At 37.4% G+C, this 22,596-nt stretch overlaps 1 protein-coding gene across 1 annotated transcript in view; it reads left to right on the top strand.

The window, feature by feature from the left end:
- Positions 1-22,596, top strand: part of LOC107745451 (basement membrane-specific heparan sulfate proteoglycan core protein-like) — a 107,409-nt gene that overhangs the window by 77,283 nt on the left and 7,530 nt on the right. The window contains exons 51-80 of the mRNA XM_016559323.1: positions 1,385-1,507; positions 2,994-3,146; positions 3,235-3,389; positions 3,525-3,602; positions 6,699-6,834; positions 6,909-7,060; positions 7,182-7,311; positions 9,020-9,163; positions 9,254-9,388; positions 9,537-9,718; positions 9,808-10,003; positions 10,122-10,301; positions 11,757-12,017; positions 12,134-12,296; positions 13,338-13,435; positions 13,519-13,785; positions 13,904-14,016; positions 14,149-14,296; positions 14,673-14,789; positions 16,141-16,158; positions 17,404-17,488; positions 17,606-17,750; positions 17,872-17,974; positions 18,074-18,183; positions 18,430-18,538; positions 18,631-18,729; positions 18,820-19,041; positions 20,170-20,414; positions 20,512-20,683; positions 20,905-21,027. Of these exons, the coding sequence (XP_016414809.1) occupies positions 1,385-1,507; positions 2,994-3,146; positions 3,235-3,389; positions 3,525-3,602; positions 6,699-6,834; positions 6,909-7,060; positions 7,182-7,311; positions 9,020-9,163; positions 9,254-9,388; positions 9,537-9,718; positions 9,808-10,003; positions 10,122-10,301; positions 11,757-12,017; positions 12,134-12,296; positions 13,338-13,435; positions 13,519-13,785; positions 13,904-14,016; positions 14,149-14,296; positions 14,673-14,789; positions 16,141-16,158; positions 17,404-17,488; positions 17,606-17,750; positions 17,872-17,974; positions 18,074-18,183; positions 18,430-18,538; positions 18,631-18,729; positions 18,820-19,041; positions 20,170-20,414; positions 20,512-20,683; positions 20,905-21,027 (4,362 nt within the window). The remainder of the gene's footprint in view (positions 1-1,384; positions 1,508-2,993; positions 3,147-3,234; positions 3,390-3,524; positions 3,603-6,698; positions 6,835-6,908; positions 7,061-7,181; positions 7,312-9,019; positions 9,164-9,253; positions 9,389-9,536; positions 9,719-9,807; positions 10,004-10,121; positions 10,302-11,756; positions 12,018-12,133; positions 12,297-13,337; positions 13,436-13,518; positions 13,786-13,903; positions 14,017-14,148; positions 14,297-14,672; positions 14,790-16,140; positions 16,159-17,403; positions 17,489-17,605; positions 17,751-17,871; positions 17,975-18,073; positions 18,184-18,429; positions 18,539-18,630; positions 18,730-18,819; positions 19,042-20,169; positions 20,415-20,511; positions 20,684-20,904; positions 21,028-22,596) is intronic.

Below are 22,596 nucleotides of genomic sequence, written 5' to 3'. Positions count from 1 at the left end.
AGTACAGTAGATGGTATAGACAGAGATGGCTGGGTAGATGTTGAGATGTATAGACAAAAGTGTAGTTAAACGGAGACGATTAGATAAACAGATGGTTGGGTGGATGGAAAAGTTGAAAATAGATGGGTGGGTAGACAAATGAATAGTTCAGAAGGTATATGCTGTAGTAGACAGTGATGGGTGGGTAGATGGATGGATAAATGAGTAGATTGGTGGATAGATAAATGAGTAGACAGGGAGGATTGGGTAGATGGATGAAAAATGAGTGGGTAGACATAGTTGGATCGATAGATGTGTAGACAGCTGGATGGTTGGGTGAATGTATAGATGCATAGACAGATTTGATGGTTATATAGATAGAGATGTATGGGTTGACAGATGAGTTAGAAAAAAGATTGGTGGGTAGACGGCTAGATGGTTGGGTGAATAGACAAAAGGTTGGGTATATAGACATGTGTAGACGGAGAAGATTGGGTAAACCGATAGTTGGGTAGATGGAAAGTTAGAAATAGATGGGTGGGTAGACAAATAAATAGCTGAGCAGGTAGATAGTGTAGACAGGTGGGTAGATAGAGGAGTGGATGAATAAAGGGGTGAGTAAACAGCTATATGTTTGGGTGTATAGACAGAGAGATGGAGGTGTAGACAGCTAGATGGGTGGGTAGATAGATCTCATGCACAAAAAAAGTACTTTCGTGAGTTATGGACCAAAATAAGAACTCCATTCGTGAGCCCATCATGGAAAAAGTAATGCTTAAATGCCAAGGCAGCTAAATGAGCACTGTTCAGTCACTGAGAAGCAGACTGGAGCTTAACACAGAGCTTACACAGACCAGTAGTCCACCCAGTTGGTGAAAGAAAGCTTTCTTTTGCTCTGTTGCCCTGGAATCCCTATAGATCGAGGGCTCGCCATCCAGCCGAGTTGGCACAGACAGCAGTGAGGGCCTCGCCCTGCCAAGCCCCATCTGCCATTTCTCATCTCCTCAAGCTGGCTGCCAAGAGACATGATTTGACCATCATCTCTGGCAGCCAGACACACGCTGCATATGCCATCACACCACTATCAGTTCATAAACACCCTCACAAACAGACCTTTCCCAAATGTAGAGCTGTTTTCAGTTTTCCATCCATTTGCCTTTTTGTATTTTTAGTGCTTATGATAGAGACCACACAGCAAGATAAATGTGAAAAAATATGATCAATTAATTAACATGACATTTAGACCATGAATGAGAAATTAATTTCACTGAAAATGTTCTTGACCTCTTCCGTCATCGAGAGAGGGTAAGGTCTGTTCTGAATAGGCATTATCTGTAATGACTGGTACTTCAGTTTGAAGTGCTCTACTCCTGTCTGTGATTAACTGGTTTCTACCTCACTGTAGCTACTGAAGGGGCCCAGCCGGTGGCCACAGTAAATCCACCTGTGCTGACAGTCCAACAGGGCCAGCGGGCAGAGTTCCGCTGCACAGTGACCGGCAACCCCACCCCTGCTGTGGAATGGATAGGTGAGCCAATCTACGTTTGTGAATATAAATTCATATATTCATTTGTGGTTACTATGATTATGTCAAGTAGAACTTGGTTATAGGACATGTGATCTTATGTTGGCCCTAGAGCAACATTCCTGCAAAAGAAGACCCTTGTGAAAAAGAAGTACAATTCCCTAGTGAAAAATAAATATACTAAAATGTATTTGAAATACATTTATTTCATGCTAAGTATATACAAATATATTTACATATTAATGTACTTAATAAAAATACCCTGCAATTGTACTTTTGGTATACTAGACTGGCATACTTAAATTGGAACAGCTAATTTTGTACTTAATGCACTTTAATTTTGCACAAGTAGTGCTGAAGTCCAACTAAAGATATACTGAAGTTTGCTAAAGCGGAACTATTGCAAGTATACTTTATGTACACTTTAAATATCTTGCATTTAAAGAGCGATATTATTCAAAGATCATACAATTCTCATCAATAGTGACATTAAAACACATTTTAAGCTTAATATTAAGAAATGTGCATTGTGCACAAATAGTACTCCAAGTAAAGTTTAATTATAATTTTTATGTCAGTAAGTCTTGAGTGATATATCAGTAAACATGTTAATAGATTTAAACTATACTTAGTATGAAATAAATGTATTTTTAATATATTACTTTTTTAATAGGGTTCAGCATACTTATGGAAATAATATACTTTAAAAGAATATACTTAAGAGCATATTGAATGCAATGTTTTCAGACACTTAGTTGCAGTTAAATGAAAATGTTTATAGTGTAATATTTATATTAAATGCAATTTGATGTAAGTAGGGGGCGGCTCGGTGGTTAGCACTGTTGGTATATTTTAGTACATTTAAAATATATTAACTTTTTATTTAATATAGAATAACACTTGACAGTTAAAATTATAAATTAAATACTGTACATGTGCTTTATTTTGTTAGTCAACACAATGGAATAAGTGTACTTCTTTAAAGCACAACAAAAGATTCTTAAAATTTAATTATTTAAGATGTACTTTAAGATCAAATCTTTAATTTCACATTACAAAGTGCCCTTTTAAAATCGTACTTAAGTGTGTTAAACATGGAAGTGTACTTTAAATGCACTTAAGTGACCTTTTATTTGATATGTCTGCAAGTTCAGTTTTTTAAAGTGTACTTTTAAGATTTAAAGTACACTACAAGAGCTCACAGAATACAATTAAGCACACTTATTTTTCACAAGGGGGCTAGAAAAACTGAGATGAAGCCTAACCCTTTTTCATTTCCTTTGCCGAGTCCTCAAAATCTGACTGGTAGATAAGAATGTTGTTGCTGGACCAACAAGGGTGTGGATTGAAGGACCTTGAAATCATGGAAAGCATTGTTTGTTGATGAAGATATTGAGTTTTCAATCTGGTCGTGTGGTTAGGTATTCCCACATAACATCAACTGTTCCTTCCTGACTCCTGAATTCTCTTATGATATGGTGTTTGTCAGTAGGTCCTGGGAAACGAATCAGTTCAAAAGCTGTCATTCGTAATGGGCTGCTGACCATCCCATCTGTGGATCGCTCGGATGAGGGCGAGTACATCTGCAAGGCTCTGAACACACATGGCGAGCACACAGCCCGAGGAGTTCTTCATGTTCAAAGTACGCCAGAATACTTCAAGATTTACAGTGTAACAAGCTCAAGAAGCTGACAAGTGAGTTCTCCTTTACTTTATAACTGATGTTTCAGGTACAAGTCAACCTCACGGTCTACCCCATGTACAAGTGAGCCCTCCGCGGGTGGAAATTCACGAGGGTGAGACTTTACGGTTGTACTGCAGGGCCGTTGGCAGTCCCACTCCTGCCCTCACATGGAAGAAGAGAGGTGGTTCACTGCCGCAACAGGTGAGAAACCAGTTTCTCCTTTTGTCATTCATCCTGTTACTCAATCAGTGTTGTGCCATTGGTCATATTTTGCCTTGTTTTTGCCTCCTTTGAGTTTTTCTTTCTGTTTCATCCCGTGTCTTGGTGTTTGTTCAGGCAATTCCTTCTCACGGTTTCCATCAGTTTAAAAGCAACAGTCTCGATGTGTTACAGAGACGTATTGAGGAGCTACAGGTCTGTCCATCTGTCTGATGTCTGTCTCACGCGTCCCATCCCACCTGTCTCGCTTCACTCACCCTCGCCAAAATCTATGTGAACTAAATGCATGATTCATTTAATCATTCACGTGACATCCATTCGATTTTTAGCCAAATAAAGCATTGTAGATTACTTATGTGAGTACAAACAATATTTAGTTTGCTCAGTTCAAGTTTGCACCGGTAAACAGGTGTGCTGGTTTTAGTTATCAAAGAGTATGTACTGTACAGTGTGGTGCAAAATTCTAGATTGTTCACCCAAAAAATGTCAATTTGCTGAGAATTTGAGAACTCTCAGGACTTGTGAGATGTAGATGAGTTTGTTTCTTTATCTGAACTGATTTGGAGAAATATGGCATTACATTACCTGTTCACCAATGGATCCTCTGCAGTGAATGGATGCTGTCAGAATGAGAGTCCAAACTGTTGATAAAATCTTCACAATAATCCACAAGTAATGTAAGTTGCATGTCTGTAATAAATCCATCAAGACATTTTTGACTTAAAACCATTGCTTCCGCCTAAAATATTAAACCTCTATCACCATAATATTGCTTTCTCCAGTGAAAAAGTTGTCTTGCTTGAATCAGGAGTGAAATACGCACAGACTGTGCACAGATCAAGCACCGATTACAAGCGAAAATAATACATTTTCTAATATTTTGACAAATGTTACGGTAGATTTTGATGTGAGAGGGACAGGAGAGGAAGGACTTTTTAACTAAAGGAAGCATTATTATGGGTTATAGACATATTTTGGCTAGAACCAACGATTTAATGTCGACACCCATTCACTGCAGAGAATCAATTTGTGAGCAAGTGATGTAATGCAAAATTTTAATAAATCTGTTCATATGCAAAAACAAACTCATCCATGTCTTGATGGCCTGCAGGTGAGTACATTTTCAGCAAATTTTCATTTTTGGGTAAACTATTTCTTTAAAGCAAAGGCTGTACAAACTAAATACTGAAATTCATTTGCATTTTACAATTGAACTCTGGACTCAAATTGTTATGCTGATATAAATGTATTTAAATTAGGCAAAATAGAAAGCCAAACAGAAGCAGTGGACCCATTTCTTTTGAACCCCACTGTACATGTTTTTGCACTGTTAGATTTCGAGATATGAGACATGGACGAGCCGTCCCATGCTGCTGGAGGGCTTTGGTGTCTTGCGTACCTTGTGTCTTTGTGGACTGGTTTGTTTTGCCTGAGAGCATCGCTGCATTGTGTCAGCTTTTCCCAGGGTGAGCTCTGGTCTACCGTGCGGCCATGCAGAAATTCTGTGTGCTCTAGCAAACGCGCCGCTTTGAAAATTTGTGAATGGTTTCAGACACTCATTCAACCAAGCCTGCCCCATCCCGGCTCTACTGCCGCCACGCTTCACTAGATCATAGTTAAGCAGCTTTACTCCTGGATAAAAAATATCACCCCTCCCTTCTGAATACAGTCGTGTTTTCTTTTGCAGCGAGTACACTACAGATGTAACTGTCAGTTTTAGAGATTCTTTGCATACGTGTTGAAAAATTGACAACATAATTGTGCTAATCACATTCATGAATCTGCATCATCTTATAAAACTAAGAAATTATAAACATGTTTACATTTGAAGGTTGATTTACATGCTTGGATGTCTCTAGATGTAGGATTTAATATTTTTTTTTTGTATAGCCACTAGCTGCTTTAACTGTCCACTGTCACTATATGTCTCGTCGCGTGAAATAATCACTGTCATCAATGCCATTAATCAATTACAGGTTAATCATCTGCTAATATAGACCTGTAGCACCATAAATGTAACACCAATGATTAATAACAATCTGTTATGAGGCATAAAAAATTACACTGTGTCTTAACCAGATACAACACAAAAAGTCTTAAGTCTAAAAGTGTACCTGTATGTCTTAAGCCACCACAAACACTGCCTTTGCATTTTGTGAGGCATTTGGATTATGTCTGCCATGTCGAGCTCCTACTTTTTGGATACAAGTAACGCTCCTCATGTATATTAATCATCAAACAAGGAGGAGGATATTCCAAATGGTATAAATCTGCCCCCAGAGGGCACTTTGGAGTGAAAAACATATTGAAGGGTTTTCAAATGTTAGTGTTCAAAACTGGTCACTTCTAAGGGCCCTTTGGAATGAAAAATTTAAAAGGGTACAAATGATGGAGGCTTCTCTCCCATTATGCTTGGTCTAGGTTGAATTAGGCAAGACACAAAAGTGAGTTCCAAGGAACATTTTTTTGTTCCTTACACCCCTCATTCCTACAAAGCTTTCACTTGATTGTGGAGGCTAAACCCTTCTTAGGGATTGTCATAGAACTCATAGGTATGAGCCCTGCAGGATGAAACATAGCCTGAATGTGGAAATGTAGAATTGAATATTATCCACCATTTTGCAACACAGAAGTGCAGTAATAAAGCAATTTTCTGTGAATTTGTTTGACCTCTGATTTATTATCTACTATAGATAAATGACTAGGACAATAATAAAGTCAAGTATATAGTAGATATGACAATTTCTGTAAAAAAAAAACATAACAAATATGCTAAATTATTGCTGAAGTCATGAAAATATGAGGTATGTGTTTGGCACTCTTCAGCTACAGTGCATTGCAGGTGTGAGAAAGTGAGAGAATTGTTCTGATTGGCTGTGTTTACGAACAATTTCGTTGCATCACATCACACTACGTAGTCTTGGTTAGGACACGGTGATAGCCTCTTAACAAAAATCACTTTTTACTCAGTTTTTACTTAATTTATTTGCAGGTATTACTGTATATTAATGTATTTAAACTGTTTTATTTAAAGTAAGTCTTGTCAAGGTAAGTATTGAGTATTAAATTGTCTTCTATTATTAATGCTGTTATGTTTATTATGTTCCTATTGACCAAACTTACTCAAAACTTACCCAAAAAGTCAAGCCAATTTATTTATTTAGCACTTTTTACAATGTACATTATTTCAAAGCAGATTTACAGAAAATTATCGCAGCAATAATGTCTTAGATTCCATATAAAATAACTAAAAATGTACCTCAAATATCCATACATCCATATCTTCCTCAGGCCCGCATGGAGCGCACTGACATCGGCACTCTCCTCGTACCCAATATCAGGCCGTCTGATGCAGGCACATATCTCTGTGTTGGAACTAACACTGTTGGTTTCTCAGAAGCTCATGTTGAGGTCTTTGTAAAAAAAGGTGAGGCAAGTCCATTCATTTTAGACTAGTATTTTTAGGATATAATAGTAATATTATTCTGTCATGGTGATCAGGAGAAATCATCCCCTCTGGAGTCACCATCCAGCCCTCTATTGCTTCTGTAATGGAGGGAGAGACTCTAGATCTTAATTGCATCATCCCAGGAACCTCTCCAGCAACTGTCAAATGGAGCAGGGCAGGCGGCCTGCTGTCATCCAATCATCAGGTTTTATCTCAGTCCACTATGAGGCATATTTGATTTACGTGAAGTGTGTATGACAGATCTTTGAGCCAAATGTGTGAAATATATGAACCATATGTGTGCTTTCATGTGCATTTGACTCAAGGTTTTGGGAGCTCAGCTGCGGATCCTGCAGGCCTCTGCAGATGACACTGGAGAATATATCTGTCAGGTGGAGGACGGCCCATTCTCCCGTCAGGCTTCTGTATCTGTGTCTGTGACGTCCAGCTCCTCCCGTAAGTCCCCTAGATTGATGAGAAACAGGAAAGTATCAATGACCAATAATGTTCATCTTGCAGATCATTTACCAAACATGCTATTATGAAGGCAGAGGCTATTTCATAATGTTGTCAAATGTCATCTATCTTCATAAACATAGTTTTTCTTGACTTCAGCCCTTCATCTCTTGCTGTGTCCCAAAAATTCATTTGATGATATTTCATATTTGATGATATTTTTCTTCCATAATGGTGTCCATTTTATGTCAAATACTTAAAGGGGTCATCGGATGCCCATTTTCCAGTTGATATGCTTCTTTATGGTCTTAATGAAAAGTCTGTAACATAGTTTGGTTAAAAATTCTCACTGGTAGTGTAAAACAACACTGTCTACAGCAAGCTGTTTTATTGCATGTCACTTTAAATGCTAATGAGCTCTTAATCTTAGCACTCAGCATACCCGGTTAAAAAAAAGTCACTGCTCGCCACTGATTGAAATGTTAAATTATACAGCTCTCTTCTTTTGTTTTTGGGAGTGTATTTCTTCTCATTCTATGTTTTTAGGCAGTGTTCGAACTATACCGTGGACTTTGGGGGAGCCCACTTTCTTTATTGAAGTTAATTAGGTTTAAATCGCCGTCATGCATGGATGAATGATATTTTTGCAATTTTACACATAATAATCCACGATGATCACATTACACAAAACTGAAATTGCACGTCAAAATAACACATTGTCAATATTTTTTGAGACCCCCCCAAAATTTCACAAATCACGTTTTCAGGGGAGCCCATGTCTTATTAAGGGGAGCCGAGCTCCCCCTAGCTCCCCCGTAGTTCGCACCCTGTTTTTAGGGCTTTTTAGTTTCTTAAGCACTATTGGGACAGTAATTGTTTCTCATGGGGACGTCATACATTTACATTTGCAACATTTGACACAACCTAGCAAAACAAAAGATGGTATGAGGGGGCATTAGGAGTTTTTGGAAAACCAATTCAGAAACCGTTATTAGTGGTATTCCATTTGGTGAACACCATTTTTGCTTCATTTTTTTCTAAACATTAATGTCTGTAAACATAAATTTGCATGGCTTCTCAGTGATAAACTCATACAATCTGATGATGATTTATATACAGTGGAACAAGTTTTATGATGCTACGAACCCAGAAATTTAGTTCTCATGTGGTCAGCAACATTTATTTAAATCTTATTTAATAATAGAAAATTGACATGGATTGTGTTGTTTTGCATTTTATCTCTCCGAATGATGAATGTAATTTTAAAAATGTGCAGAAATAAGTTAATGCAACCTCTTATTAACGTAAGATAACATCTGACCTGGCTACTTGGTCATCCTGCAAGCCCCAGTTTATATTAATGTATTGTATATTTTTTAAAATATCACCACATACTCCTGGAAATGTTAAAATATCCTTACATGATCATGAGGAAAAACAATGATTAGGGCGAAAAAAAGACTAAAAATGACTGAGATAGCAAATACAGAATTAATATGACAAGAAGAATTCACTACTTTATCTAGAGAAGCACTAAATCCATAACTAGTTAAAAAATTAGAAGACTGCCCTACATGGGTACTGCACCTCCACATTTTAAATGTGTGGAATAATTTTGCCACTTTCAATGACACTTTTAGCCTAAGTCCTGTTTAATGTGTTTGCTCAACATGTGCCTACTGTATTTTGTGGCCTAATTGTGGAGTAGGTCTCCAGAGCCCCATTATCTCCATTGAGCCACACAGCGCAGCAGTGAAGCAGGGCGAGTCAGCGAGCTTCAGGTGCAGGGTCCACAGCGGAGCCCAGCCGGTGCGCTTAGAGTGGAAACCCACCAACAACCTGCCTCTGCCAGGTACACTGCTGCAATTCACTTTCATGTCAGTCGTCAATTAATATGATGCCTGAATAGAAATGATGTTGCTTCTTTTCATATGTTCTGTAGATAACGTGAAGTTTGGTCCTGACAATTCACTCATGACTATTACCAATGCCCAAGCCAAAAACCAGGGCACCTATCGCTGTGTGGCCAGCAACCTGTTCGGAATTACCCATAGCATAGCTTCACTCATCGTGAGAGGTAAACCAGTTCAGAAACAATCATTAATAATATTCCAGTTGGTGCACACCATTTTTGGTTTCAGTTTTTCTGAACATTTATGTTCAGATACTTTTGTTGCTCCATCTTATAAGCCTATTCTTATATTTTTGTCTGATTTCATTCTTAGAATCTCCTAAGGTTGTAGTGACCCCTGCAGGACCGGTGCGAATCAGGGTCGGCGATCCCATCAATCTCGAATGCCAGGCCGCTGGAGAACCAAGACCCTCTGTCAGATGGCACAGACTAGACAACAACCGCAAAACGATGCTGAGCAGCCCCGTGCCTGTCGATTCCAGTGCTATCATGCAGGTTATGGGCCGTCTGAAGTCGAGCCGTTGTTGATTTCACAATCGTTTGCTTCTATATGTTAATCAAAGTGTGTTTCATTCTATGTTCAGATCTTAGTTGCACGGCCGGAAGACAGTGGCACGTATGTGTGCACTGCACAGAACAACCAGGGCACAACTGAAACTCGAGTAGAGGTGTTTGTTGAAGGAGGGCCTCAGGTGCCCACTGTTCCCCGTGCCAGCGTACGTGAGCCTATGATAGTCGTGGTAGAGGGATCAACCGCAACACTTCATTGCGACGCCCATGGTAGGTGCAACCGTAAGCGGCGGTTGAAAGTTATGACTGTTAAAATACAATAGGTGAAAATGAAAGCAGTCTGCTATTAAAGAGTGTGCCTTAAAGCTTTATTTTATCTTACCTAAAGGATTCCCAAAGCCCACCATCACGTGGTCTAAAGAACGCTCTTCTCTGCCTTGGAGACACAAGATTGTTGACAACAGCCTGGTCTTACCTAATGTGGGCCGTCAGGACTCTGGTCAATATGTCTGCAATGCAACCAACCACATGGGCACCAGTGAAGTCACCATCATGCTGGAAGTAGACTGTGAGCTTAACTTATTCTTAGAGATGATTGTTTCTATTCCTTGTCTATCTGATTCATGTTCATTTTACACTTCAAAGATTGTTTTCTTAATTATATTTTACTTTGTTTTCCAGAAAAAATGTCCCCCAAATCAAATAAATGTACTTGAAGCAAAAGTGTTTATAATATTATGACTTTAGAGCAGTGTTTCTCAACCCTGGTCCTGAGCGCCCCCCAACACTGCACATTTTGTATGTCTCCCTTATCTGACACCCATTTCAGGTCCTGGAGTTTCTTTTAATGAGCTAATGAGTTGAATCAGGTGTGTTTGATTAGGGAGACACACAAAATGTGCAGTGCTGGGGGGCGCCCAGGACCAGGGTTGAGAAACACTGCTTTAGAGAATATATTTTGAAAAACATTTATCATACATCCTTTTTGATCAATCATGTCTGACATCTAGATATTTATTACAAAATTATTATACATGCATAGATTGCAAAAAAATAAAAAATAAAATAAAAGATTTTTATCAGTATTTTTAGTGTTTATTTTAATTTTTTTATTCAGTATTTTTGTTTACCAGAAAACAAATCTAAATATCCTTAAAACTTGTTAAATGTTCAGAATGCCATAAGATGTTCGTAGGTTTTCATAAGATATTAATACATTTTAGATAATTTCTATTGAATTAATTTATCTTCTAGTTTATAGTCTACAAATTTTCATGTCCATTGCAAAAATAATTTTCTTATTCAGTATTTTTGTCTTGGTTGCCAGAAAAAATATCTAAACATCTAAAATATATTATAATTGTACCTGTTTTCTACATTTAATAAAATATTAATACATTTTAGATAATATACATTTAATTAATTTATCTTGTAATTTTATTTATTTTCTTACTCCATTGGTACACTTTTTTTCTTGTTTTAAACATAAACCTCACAAAATTATTTAGATTAAGCTTAAAACAAGATGGCAACAGGGTAAGAAAAAGACACGGTAACACTTTATTTTAAGGTGTCCTTGTTACACGTTACATGTACTTACTATTATAATAACAATAAATTATGCATAATTACATGCAAGTAACCCTAAGCCAAACCCTAATCCTAACCCTAACCATATAGTATGTACATGAGGTTAATTAATATTAATCAGTACTTAAATGTATAATTACACTGTAACAAGGACACTTTAAAATAAAAAGCATAACCAAATGCACTAAAAAAGATTCCTCAGAAAAAAATAAAAAAGTTAATTTGGTTTAAGTCTAAATATTGTTTGGTGAAAAACACAACAAAAATAATTTCATTTTTTTGAAAATATATTTGTACATTTTAACATTGTAGCTTTTGTCTGAATTCCTCCAAGAAGTGTGAGGCATATTTTCCTGTTGTTGTAAAGCTCTCTAAAAGGAGCCAGTGGTAATTATCGAACATCCTCTGACTGACATTTCTTTGGTTGGAGCAGCCCCACCCTATGCCACTTCCTTGCCCGATGACGTGTCCGTGCGAGTGGGTGAAGTAATCCGCCTGCAGTGCCTGGCCCGTGGCACCCCGCCCCTGCGTTTTGAGTGGACTAAGGTCAATGGCAGCTTGCCTCATACTGCTCAGCAGCAAGGAGGAGACCTCCAGATCAACCTGGCCAAGGAGAGCGATGCTGGGACGTACAAGTGTGTGGCCAGCAACAAGGTTGGCAAGAGTGAAGCGCTGGCCAGAGTCTCTGTCCGATGTGAGTACTGACAGTTCACTTTAATACATGCGTCATACATTCCTTCACTCACAAAGTGATCATCAGATGAATTCTAACTAGCATTCAGCTTGACCTCTGACCTCTGTGTCCTGCAGCACCCCTGTCAGTGAAAGTGTCCCCACAGGTAGAAGTGAAGGCTCTGGGCAGCGCTGTGGAGTTTACCTGTGCTGCTAAAGGAGGGTCTCACGTTGAGATTGAATGGCTGAAGGAGGGGGGAGTTCTTCCTCCAAATCATCACATTAAAGACGGAGTGCTCAGGTGAGTCTCAGCTAATATCAACATTGACAATCAATCAATCATTTATTTATAAAGCACCTTAAAAAGTTATAGATAAATAATAAATATTATAATTAAGCAAAATTGATCAGATTTAAAAACGTCAGAGTGGGTAACAAGGTTCCAGATCTATATGATTAAGGAGGGGTTGACTAATCGCCACCAAATGTTGGTTTGTGTTTATTAATAAACTTACGCTATTGTTCAAAATATTTTTGAAAGAAGTCTTTTATGCTCACCCAGGCTGCATTTATTTAATCAAAAATAGAGTAAAAGAGTAATATTGTGAAATAAAAGGACAATTTAAAATAACATATGTCTATTTCACATATTTCAAAATGCAGTTTATTCCTGTGATGGCAAAACACCAATTATTGCAGTCTTCAGTGCCACATGATCCTTCAGAAATCATAATACTCTGATTTGATTCTCAATAAACATTTCTTACTGCTATCTTGAAAGCAGTTGTGATGCTTAGTATGTTTGCGGAAACTGTGATACATTTCTAAGTTTATTTCTAAATAGAATTTTGTTAGTAGCAATTGAAAATCCTTTACTGTTACCTTTCGATCAATTAATATGTCCTTCAATGAAAAATATGTTTGATAATTTTTCTTTCACAAACTTACAGTAATGGAATTTAATTGAATGGTCAAGATTGCTGTTAACAGTGAGAAAATAATGCTACTTTTAAGGAATACTATTTTTTATATTTATTGTTTTTGTAATGTCAGTAATTTTTTAACAGGGCAGTGCACAAAATTACTTTTTTAATAATTACAATAAGGTAATAATTAAAAAAAATTACTACAGTAAACTGTTTAGAAATTATCAGTTTAGCTGATTATAACAAAATGATGACGTTGTTGAATGATTTTGTATGCAGTTTTTGATGTATTTATCTGTTTCCCCTGCTTTGTTAATTTTGTGTTAAATAATATTTTCTTTGGGATATGTAATATTTTTTGCAATAAAATACCCTAATGTTTTATGTTGTGTCTTTTATTTATAATATTTGTGCAGAATTGAGAACCTTGAGCAAAGCAATGAGGGAATCTACACCTGCAGAGCTACAAGTTTGTTTGGACAGGCTCAGGACAGTGGCAAACTCACTATTCAAGGTCCGTTATGATATCCAATATGTTTCCAAATCTTGGTTTACTCAACTTGAAAACCAATGACTTTGTGCTCTTTGTCTTCACAGCTCTACCCAAAGTGATGATCAATGTGCGCACATCAGTACAGACGGTGATGGTGGGCAACTCAGTGGAGTTTGAGTGCCATGCGATCGGTGATCCTGAGCCCACGGTGCGCTGGAGTAAAGTGGGAGGCTCTCTTCCCGATCATGTGGAAATAAGGGGGAACATCCTGAGGATTGATCATGTGGTCGAATCAGATTCAGGACAGTACCGCTGCACAGCCACTAATAATGTTGGCTCGGAGTATAACCAGGTGGTCCTTAATATCCAGTGTGAGTACATTATAATATCCAGGATGTTTATGATGCTTCTTTTGCCAGTGGTTTTTATTTGTGTTATGTGACACCTTAAAAACGGCAAGCTGAATCCTGAATCCAATGCACTTTGTAGCCTTGCCTCAGATTTCTGCACAGCCTGAGTCAAAGGACGTAACTGTTGGCTCTGATGCGGTCTTGCCTTGCATTGCATCTGGATACCCAGTCCCAACCATCACATGGTCAAAGGTAACCTAAATTTGCCCTAATTCAAAACACCTAAATCCTATTATACCATATATTTTTGGTATGTAGAGTACTAAATATGGTTCTGTTCACTTTAAAAAGAGATCGTTGAGCCCATGTTTGCTCTTCTTTCAGGTGGAGAATGAGTTGCCCCCTAAGTGCAGACAGGATGGCCATGTCCTGACAGTCCCTGGTGTCACACACACAGATGCAGGAACCTACGCGTGTACGGCTGCTAATAAGCAAGGAAAAGTCGAGGCCTTCACCAGACTCGTTGTTCATGGTCTGTATGCAAGTCCGTTCTGTCTGTAGTTACATATTTTTTTCCAGAGTAAGTCTTTAGTCACAATGCTGCTTGTCTGCAATTGTGGCTTTGTGATGAGAGCACTGATTTCATCTGGATGGTTAGACAAGTATAGTTCTGCTTAAACATCTCCACAGGATCTGGTTAAATGTCATTAAGCAGATATTTTTATCCAAAGTGACTTATGAAATGCTGCTTTTTGGATGTCTTACAGTGTGGAGATTTGGAAACATCCTTAACTATTATGCTACCACCACCAAGACATGTTTTTCTTGAGCTATTTGTTACTCTGAAGAGTTTCTGAGATGTTCTACTTGTCTCTCTAACATTCACTCATGTTCATATGGTCTTCCAGAGAGAGTGATGCCCTATTTTACCCAGGAGCCACTCTCATACCTCACACTCCACACTATCAGAAACGCCTACCATGCATTCAGCATCAAAATTACCTTCAGGCCGGATAATGTTGATGGTAAGGACCCTCAAATCTTCCAGATACTTCACTGCACCAGATCAGTTCTAAATATGCAGTTCTGACTTTAAGTAAGGAATAATTGACGACGGGCCGTTGAATTATTAGAAAAATAATGCACCCCCTCGCGTCGTGGCCGTTACACCTCGGGTGTGCATTATTTTTCTAATAATTCAACGGCCCGGAGTCAACTATTCCACTTATACTACGGTTACCACACATCAGATGATATATTTAAAGGGATTCGTCCGGTTTTTGTACTTAAATCGCTATTGTGAGTAGGATTATTTCTTCCGCATCTCATCCAACGCCTCTTTTGCTAGTTCCAAAACGTCATTTTAAAGCTGGTAATGGAAGTTCGAGCCGTTGATATCATTCTAATGCAGTTATTAATGAAGTTATTAGAAAGAGAGCGAAACAGAGACACACAGAGAAAGAAAGAGAGAGCTTGTGTGAATTAGGCTACCTCTGTGCGTCCCTCGCATCTCATCCAACGCCTCTTTTGCTAGTTCCAAAACGTCATTTTAAAGCTGGTAATGGAGGCTTGAGCCGTTGATAGCATTCTAATGCAGTTATTAATGAAGTTATTCATTAGAGAGAGAGCTTGTGTGAATTAGGCTACCTCTGTGCGTCCCTCAACAGTGTTCTGCAGCAGCGTCTCTAAACAGCGCTGTTATTACCTCGCTAGTGAGAAATGTCATGTGTAGCCTTTAAGTTGCTACACTATATAGGCTAACTAATAAAATCGTCAGGGCAGCGCTGACAACACCTTTTTGTGCAAACTGCGTGACCGTAGTGTGCTTGTGCGAGCACGTGTGACTGCAGTAATTCATGTGTGCTGTGTAGGTACTGTATGCTAATTTCCGTTATTACAGTTAACTATGCAAGGTGATATGGAACTGTAATGCGGTCAAGAGAGCTGCCTGGAACTACGTTAGCCGTGCATTTCCCTGAAAATAATTGCACACCTCAGAACGTTCGCCAGCCAATCAGATTCAAGCATTCAACGGCCCCGGGCCCGTAGTATAAAAGTTTGTCATTACTAGTATTCATATCACAGGTATTTTCTATAGTGACTGTTGCTCATTAAATCACCTGTTTGAAGATTCTTCAAAATGTCTAATTGTTTGTTCCTCATAAGAAAGAAAGCCATTCAGGTGAATTAATGATGACAGAATTTTTATTTTTAGCTACAAAAATGTATTTGCAGTATTGCCTGTACTAAATAAAGAGCACACTGTTTCTAAAATGTTCAGTCCTTGTACAGTTTCTTTTATATGTTTATTTATTGTATGTAAACTCAATTATTCTTTTTGTTCTTTGCCCTCTTTCACATCTCTTTGGTATGAAGGGCTCATTTTGTATGCCGGTGAGTGTGCTTGCTTGCCTGAGAGTGCCAGAGAGCACATGCTGCAAGTTGTTTTAATGCCATGCAGCAGTGCAGCTCAGCATCTCTCACTGGCCCGTTAGAAGGGTCCTTATGAACATATGCAGGCATGACTATAGATTATAGTGTTCATCAAAGCATTTCTGCTTCACATTGAGTTGGTTGCAGCATGATACAGGAATGTTATCATGAACCGACTGAAGCTTTTACACCTGGTAGTGACAGTTATACAGTATGTGTGCAAAATTGTTTGTTTCTTTCTAAATAAAAATTCTAAATAATTTAAAAACCCTTCAAATTAAAATCAGTCATTTTAAAGAGAAGCTTTTAGAGTTCTCTGCGTTTTTAATGTTACAGCCATAAATATTATATTAGTACTGCAATTTTACAGTTTAATGTAAAGTACAATTATATTATTTTTCTTATACCCTTTTTTTTTTTTTTTACAGTGAAATATTACATAGTAATATTTCTTATTTTATGTAGTATTTTTATATTTATTAATATTTTATTTAGTAATAATAATAAAACAATTAATATATTAATAATCTAAAATATTAATATTAAAATAATAACATATTTTAAAAATATTATTATTGTTATTATTATGTTATAGCCATCACAAAATGTTGGCCAAATTGTGCAGATTTGTACAAACAAGCACAGCAAACCCGGATTTTTTTTTTTTATAGCAATCACATTTTTTTTTAAATTAATGCAATTCACTTTTTTCCCCCCAAATCTTGCAGCCCTGCCAATAAATTTATAATTGCTAATATCTGCTGATAACCCATATGGTAACAATATGTTGTGCATCCTTAGAAATAGAATTTTCGACAAGCTTGGTTAGAGTGACTAATAACCCAGAGGGCATGCTCTGTACCAGTGCTTCTCAAAAAGTTTTGCTTCAGGACAAAGTGGTAATCCAACACATTTTTTGGGTCGCAACCCATCAGTTGAGGGCCACTGGTCTGTACTACCCCATCTGATAGTCATTATGCTCATGTCATGGAGAACGGGCATGTTCTTGTTCGTGTTCATGGCTTGTGCTCATGCATGTGGCTTGCGTTGGCATTGTGAAATGCTGAACATGGCAGCAGCTTTTCCCTCAGCATGGTGCTTTACCTTCAGCTAAAAAAAGAGAGAAAATGGCTTTGTGCACTGGCGAGCTTTTTGGTTAACTAGGCTGAATGCTGGCATTGGACTTACTTTTCCCTTTATGTCCAGGTATGATTCTCTATAATGGACAAAAGAAGACAACCGGTGCTGACTTCTTATCTTTTGGATTGGTGGGGGGCCGTCCTGAATTCAGGTGCATTAATCTTCAATATCAAAGCAATCTTAAGGATACAAAATTTCATATCTGAAACTAGATTTAACTTTGGCTTTTTAATGTGATGTTCCAAATGTGCATATTTTCCTTCCACAGGTTTGATGTAGGCTCTGGTATGGCAACTATTCGTTACCCTACTTCCATTAAACTGGGCGAGTTTCACACAGTGAAGCTGTATAGGAATGAGACTCAGGGCTCTCTCGTTGTGGATGGAGAAGCTCCTATAAATGGAACCTCACAGGTGCATATTCCTCTCTCCATAATTTGCTGATTTGTTATGCTTTCTTATTAATAAACCATGTTAAATGGTAGTATAGTGGCGATTAAACAAATGTAGTATAACATGTTCTGTGTCCGAGCAGGGGAAATTCAAGGGTCTGGATCTGAATGAGGATCTTTTTGTGGGCGGTTATCCAAACTACAGCATGCTTGCTAAAACTGCAGGCCTCAAGACAGGGTTTGTCGGTGAGAAAACCCTCGTGTTATGTGAATTTTGTAGGAAAGTGTCAGTTGTAGTGTTATTATCATTTGCATTCTTACACTGAGTTTTGGTCTTTCTTCAAGGCTGTATCAAGCAGCTGATTATCCAAGGTGAAGAGGTCATTTTCAAGGACCTTGATAAAAGTTCCACCGGAGTTTCGAATTGTCCCACTTGCAAGGATCGCCCATGTCAGGTAATCGTTTACAAACAAAATTGTCCTTTGAATTAAAAAGTACAGTGACCCAAAAAAGTATTTGAACACTTTTCATACAAAAGTATCAAATTAAGTAGCATCTAGGACTCAGGACCAACATGAATTTTCTTGGCACTTTTAAACAACCACAGTGATCTTAAATGGACAATTTTTTGGGACCAGTGAATGCATTTTTTGTGGTTGGCCTGTGAAAATCGATTAGCTAAAGCAGTGTGTGTGTTTCAGAATGGTGGCGTATGTGAGGACTCTGCCGCCAGTCTCTACAAATGCAGTTGCCCAAGAGGATTCGCAGGGAGCAACTGTCAGCATCACTCTTCCTTGCACTGTCACACAGGTCAGCATTTATAAAATCAGGAACAGGCTTTGTAAACAACATGCTTGATTGACTTCATTGTTCATTATTCTTTTTGCCTATGACTGCAACAGAGGCCTGTGGACCAGATGCCACCTGTATTAACCGACCCAGTGGTTTGGGCTACTATTGCCGATGTCACTTGGGCAAGTCTGGAAACAAGTGCATGGATGGTAAAGTTCAATATCCAGTCACATTTAAAATTTTCTAACCGCTTTAAGGTCAAATGTGGTTCTCACTATCCCTCTTCATGACAATCCCAGGTATTCTGGTAACAACTCCATTGTTTGATGGAGACGAGTCTTATATTGCGTATCCTCCTCTTACTAATATTCATAACGACCTCCGGATTGAGATGGAGTTCAAGCCCATGGATTCAGATGGGCTGATGTTCTTCAGCGGAGGCAAAAAGATGAAAGTGGAGGACTTTGTGATGTTATCCATGATGGACGGACATGTCGAGTTCCGATATGAACTTGGAACAGGTGAGCGATCTGATGATCAAATCATGATGTATTCTTTGCAAAAATTTTTTATTTATTTATGTGTTTAATTTTTTTGTGCACATGCATCATGGTCATCGAAAGAAACCAGTGTTATTTCAGTGTTGTTGACGTAATATTATAGTTTTTGTTGATATTTTGTATTAGTTTTTTTTTTATATATTTTCTTTTTTTCAATTTTAAGTTTTAGTAGGTTAGGTAAAGTTTTAGTTAAAGTTTGGTTGTCTTTTTATCGTGTTTATTATTATTATTTTTTATTTTATTTTTTTAAATGTCTAAATAATTTTGTTTTCAGGTTATTTTTTTTATTTTAGGTTTTTGTTTGTTTGTTTTATATGTTCAAGGTTTATTTAATACTTTTATTTTATTTCACTTGATTTTTATTTGATTTCAAGTAATTGAAATGTTTATTTTTTATTATTCTTATTTTAGTTAACAATAATAACCCAGAAAAGAAGGGCTTAATCTTCTGAAAAGGGTGATCATCACCCTCAAGAGGTTAAACTAAATATTGTATTAATATGAAATTGTTGATATTCTATTCATTTGATGTAATGTTTACAACCCTCTTACCCAAATGTTGGACACCAATAACTTGAGTTGTGTGGTTTTATTTTTTCATAGCACTAAACATTAACATTAAAAACTCAATTAAATGGTTTAAATTTAGAAATATAGAATTCAAGAATTTAAGAATTTTGCATAATTTCGCACACATAGATATAGATATATAAAATATATCATATCATATATCATATACTGTATATCATAATATATTAATATAAAAGTACTTTTTAAATTCATTTAAAAAATATATATTTTTAATGAATTTAAATATTTTTTTAAATGAATTAATCCTGTAGATGTACAGTACAATTCTGTTCAAAAAACAAAAACAGATTTGCGCCTCTAATTTTGTGCCCCCTTTCCCACCTAAAATGTCTTGCTTGACCTTTCAAAAAAATTTTATTTGACACCAAAATGAAAAGTACCTCCTCACCTGAGTGCAATGTAACCTTACAGATAGTGAAACCCAGAAGCAGAATATAGTGGCTTGTTCCTGTCCTGTCCAAGCTAAATATGCATGCTTTTTTCCCCCCATGTTCTCAGGTCCAGCAGTTCTGCGCAGTCAGGAGCCCGTGTCTCTGGGTCAGTGGCATCGCGTGGTGGCGGAGCGGCTCAATAAGGACGGCTCCTTGAAGGTGGACCACGCACGAGAAATCACAAGATCGTCTCCAGGCAAGGCCCAGGGCCTTAATATCCACACACCCATGTATCTGGGAGGAGTGCCCAGCATGGACATCTTACCCAAACCTGCCAATGTTAGCATGCTGTTTGATGGATGCATAGGAGAGGTGAGAATGGCCTTCACACTAAGTGTTGTGTTCATTACAGCCCACAGTCATGCTTTGATATTAAATAGTTTCATATTGGCTTTGTTTTTCTTTACAGGTCTTCATCAATGGAAAGAAGTTGGATATATCATACAGCTTCACTGAAAGCAGAGCCATCAGCCAGTGTAAAGATGGCAGCCCATGTGACCGCAGGCCTTGTCTGCACGGAGGCACCTGTATGGCCAGTGCTGAGTACGAGTACCAGTGCCTCTGTGCTGAAGGATACGAGGGTACGTCACTTAACCAACTCGTATTTGTGTTTGTATTTAATGTTGGTATTGATATTGACTATGGTAGTACTTGATACTGGAAAGAAGTGGGTTCACCCATCCCTATTTTTAAGGTCAAAAGGAAGTCTCTGAAAATCTTCTTCCATAAATTTTATTTCTAATAATTGTTGTTTAATCCAAATTTATTCCATATTTTCCATTTCTTGCTTGTTGTTCCTCAGGTGACCGTTGTGAAATAGTGAGGGAGAGCTGTCGAGACTCCTCTCAGTGTCAGAACGGTGGCAGCTGTGTGAATAACCACTGTGTGTGTCCCGCCGGCTACACAGGCCGGCACTGTGAGAAAGGTTAGTTCACAGCTGCTAGATGTTTAACACATTGTTTTGCAAAAATCTTCTTGTATGTGATTTTTGCCTTCTGATTAGTGACTGCATTGATGCACGTATATATATTGTACATTTATTTTTATGTGTTTCTATATTGTACATTACTGTCAGCTCTTTGCACCCAAAGTCCACTTTATCTTTAAGGACATATTATAAGTAGAGAATGGTGCTAGTTATAATATTTCTCAATGTAGGTTTATTTTTGAAAGACACAAGCTTTAGTCTTGGGCAGAATAGAAGCTAATGTACATTTTCACTGTTATTGCCCATGACAAAAAAAATACATTCATCAAACAGATACAGTTGACTTGTGATCCAAATAGCTTTATGAGCATAAATATGACGTTTAAATGTTAGTTTGGAGAATTCACAAGTTTTAAACTAGCCCAGTCTCACATACTAGTGTTATTTTTGTATTATTTATATACTAATATATGACTTATTAATATTTTCATTTAGTTTATGTTTGATTTTGAGTTTTTATTTTAATTTTAGTTTTAGTTTGTTTTAGCCATGTTATGTGCTTTTGTCATTTTATTAGTTTTTTATTTCTATTTAGCTTTATTTCTGTTTTAGTTTTCATCATTTTTTTTTTACTTCAACTTTACTTCAACGTATTTCGTCCAATATTTATATTTTATTTCAGCTTTTTTCAATTAACAAAATTAGTTTTTAATAGTCCTATACATTTATTTTACATTACGTTTTAAATGTTGTCATTTAACATCTATGGCGATAAACATACAGCTAACTAAAGCCAATATGTGTGCAATGCGAATTTAAATTGCTTTATTATTCATACTGATGATATATGGGTCTCTTTAGACACAGTTTGCCTCGTTTGTCATTTTACAGAATTCACATTCTCTGTGGGAATAAAGGCATTTCTCAGTAGTTTCATAGTATTAAACTGAACCACAGCTGTAAGTGATTCATCATAAAGCACCATAGGGAAATAATTGTCGGTTCTTCATAACGTACCGTGGCGACACCGGTCAGGCTGCCTAACGTCATCCAGCAGTAGCGTGTTGACCGGTGAAAGAGGCCACATGTGAATGAATCTCACCCCTGCACTCTCATGGCTATCCCAAACACACAGGGCAGGAGTCCAGCTTCACCGAGGCGCTGTGGAATTTGGAGGGTAATGGGGGAAATGGTACAGTATGACTGCAGTCTGCCTGACACGCTCGTCACTAACCAGGGGAGAGCGTCCTCCTCGGGGCCCATCAGCCCATCTAACAGCACAAATAAAACAACCACAACAAACGGCCTCAATGTGGGGACAAAAGGAAGCCAGAAAGTGAATAATTTTAGGGGTCTGTTTACAGAGCTCTTATTACCAACATCTGAGGCAATATCAAGCACATTTCTAATCAACAATACAGATGAAGAAAATTATTTTTGAAATGCATTTAAATTCATTGATATTGTTGAAAAAAATCCTTATTAAAATCATCTTGAAAATAAATTTATCCTGATAAAAATAACTCAAAACTTGTAAAAAAAAAAAAAAAAGGGAAAAAAAAGATT

Source organism: Sinocyclocheilus rhinocerous, unplaced genomic scaffold (genome assembly GCF_001515625.1).
Source record: "Sinocyclocheilus rhinocerous isolate Xijiao unplaced genomic scaffold, SAMN03320098_v1.1 scaffold2754, whole genome shotgun sequence".
Lineage (NCBI taxonomy): Eukaryota > Metazoa > Chordata > Actinopteri > Cypriniformes > Cyprinidae > Sinocyclocheilus > Sinocyclocheilus rhinocerous.
The sequence above is the reverse complement of the archived record's forward strand: the minus strand, read 5'-3'. Positions and strand labels throughout refer to the sequence as shown.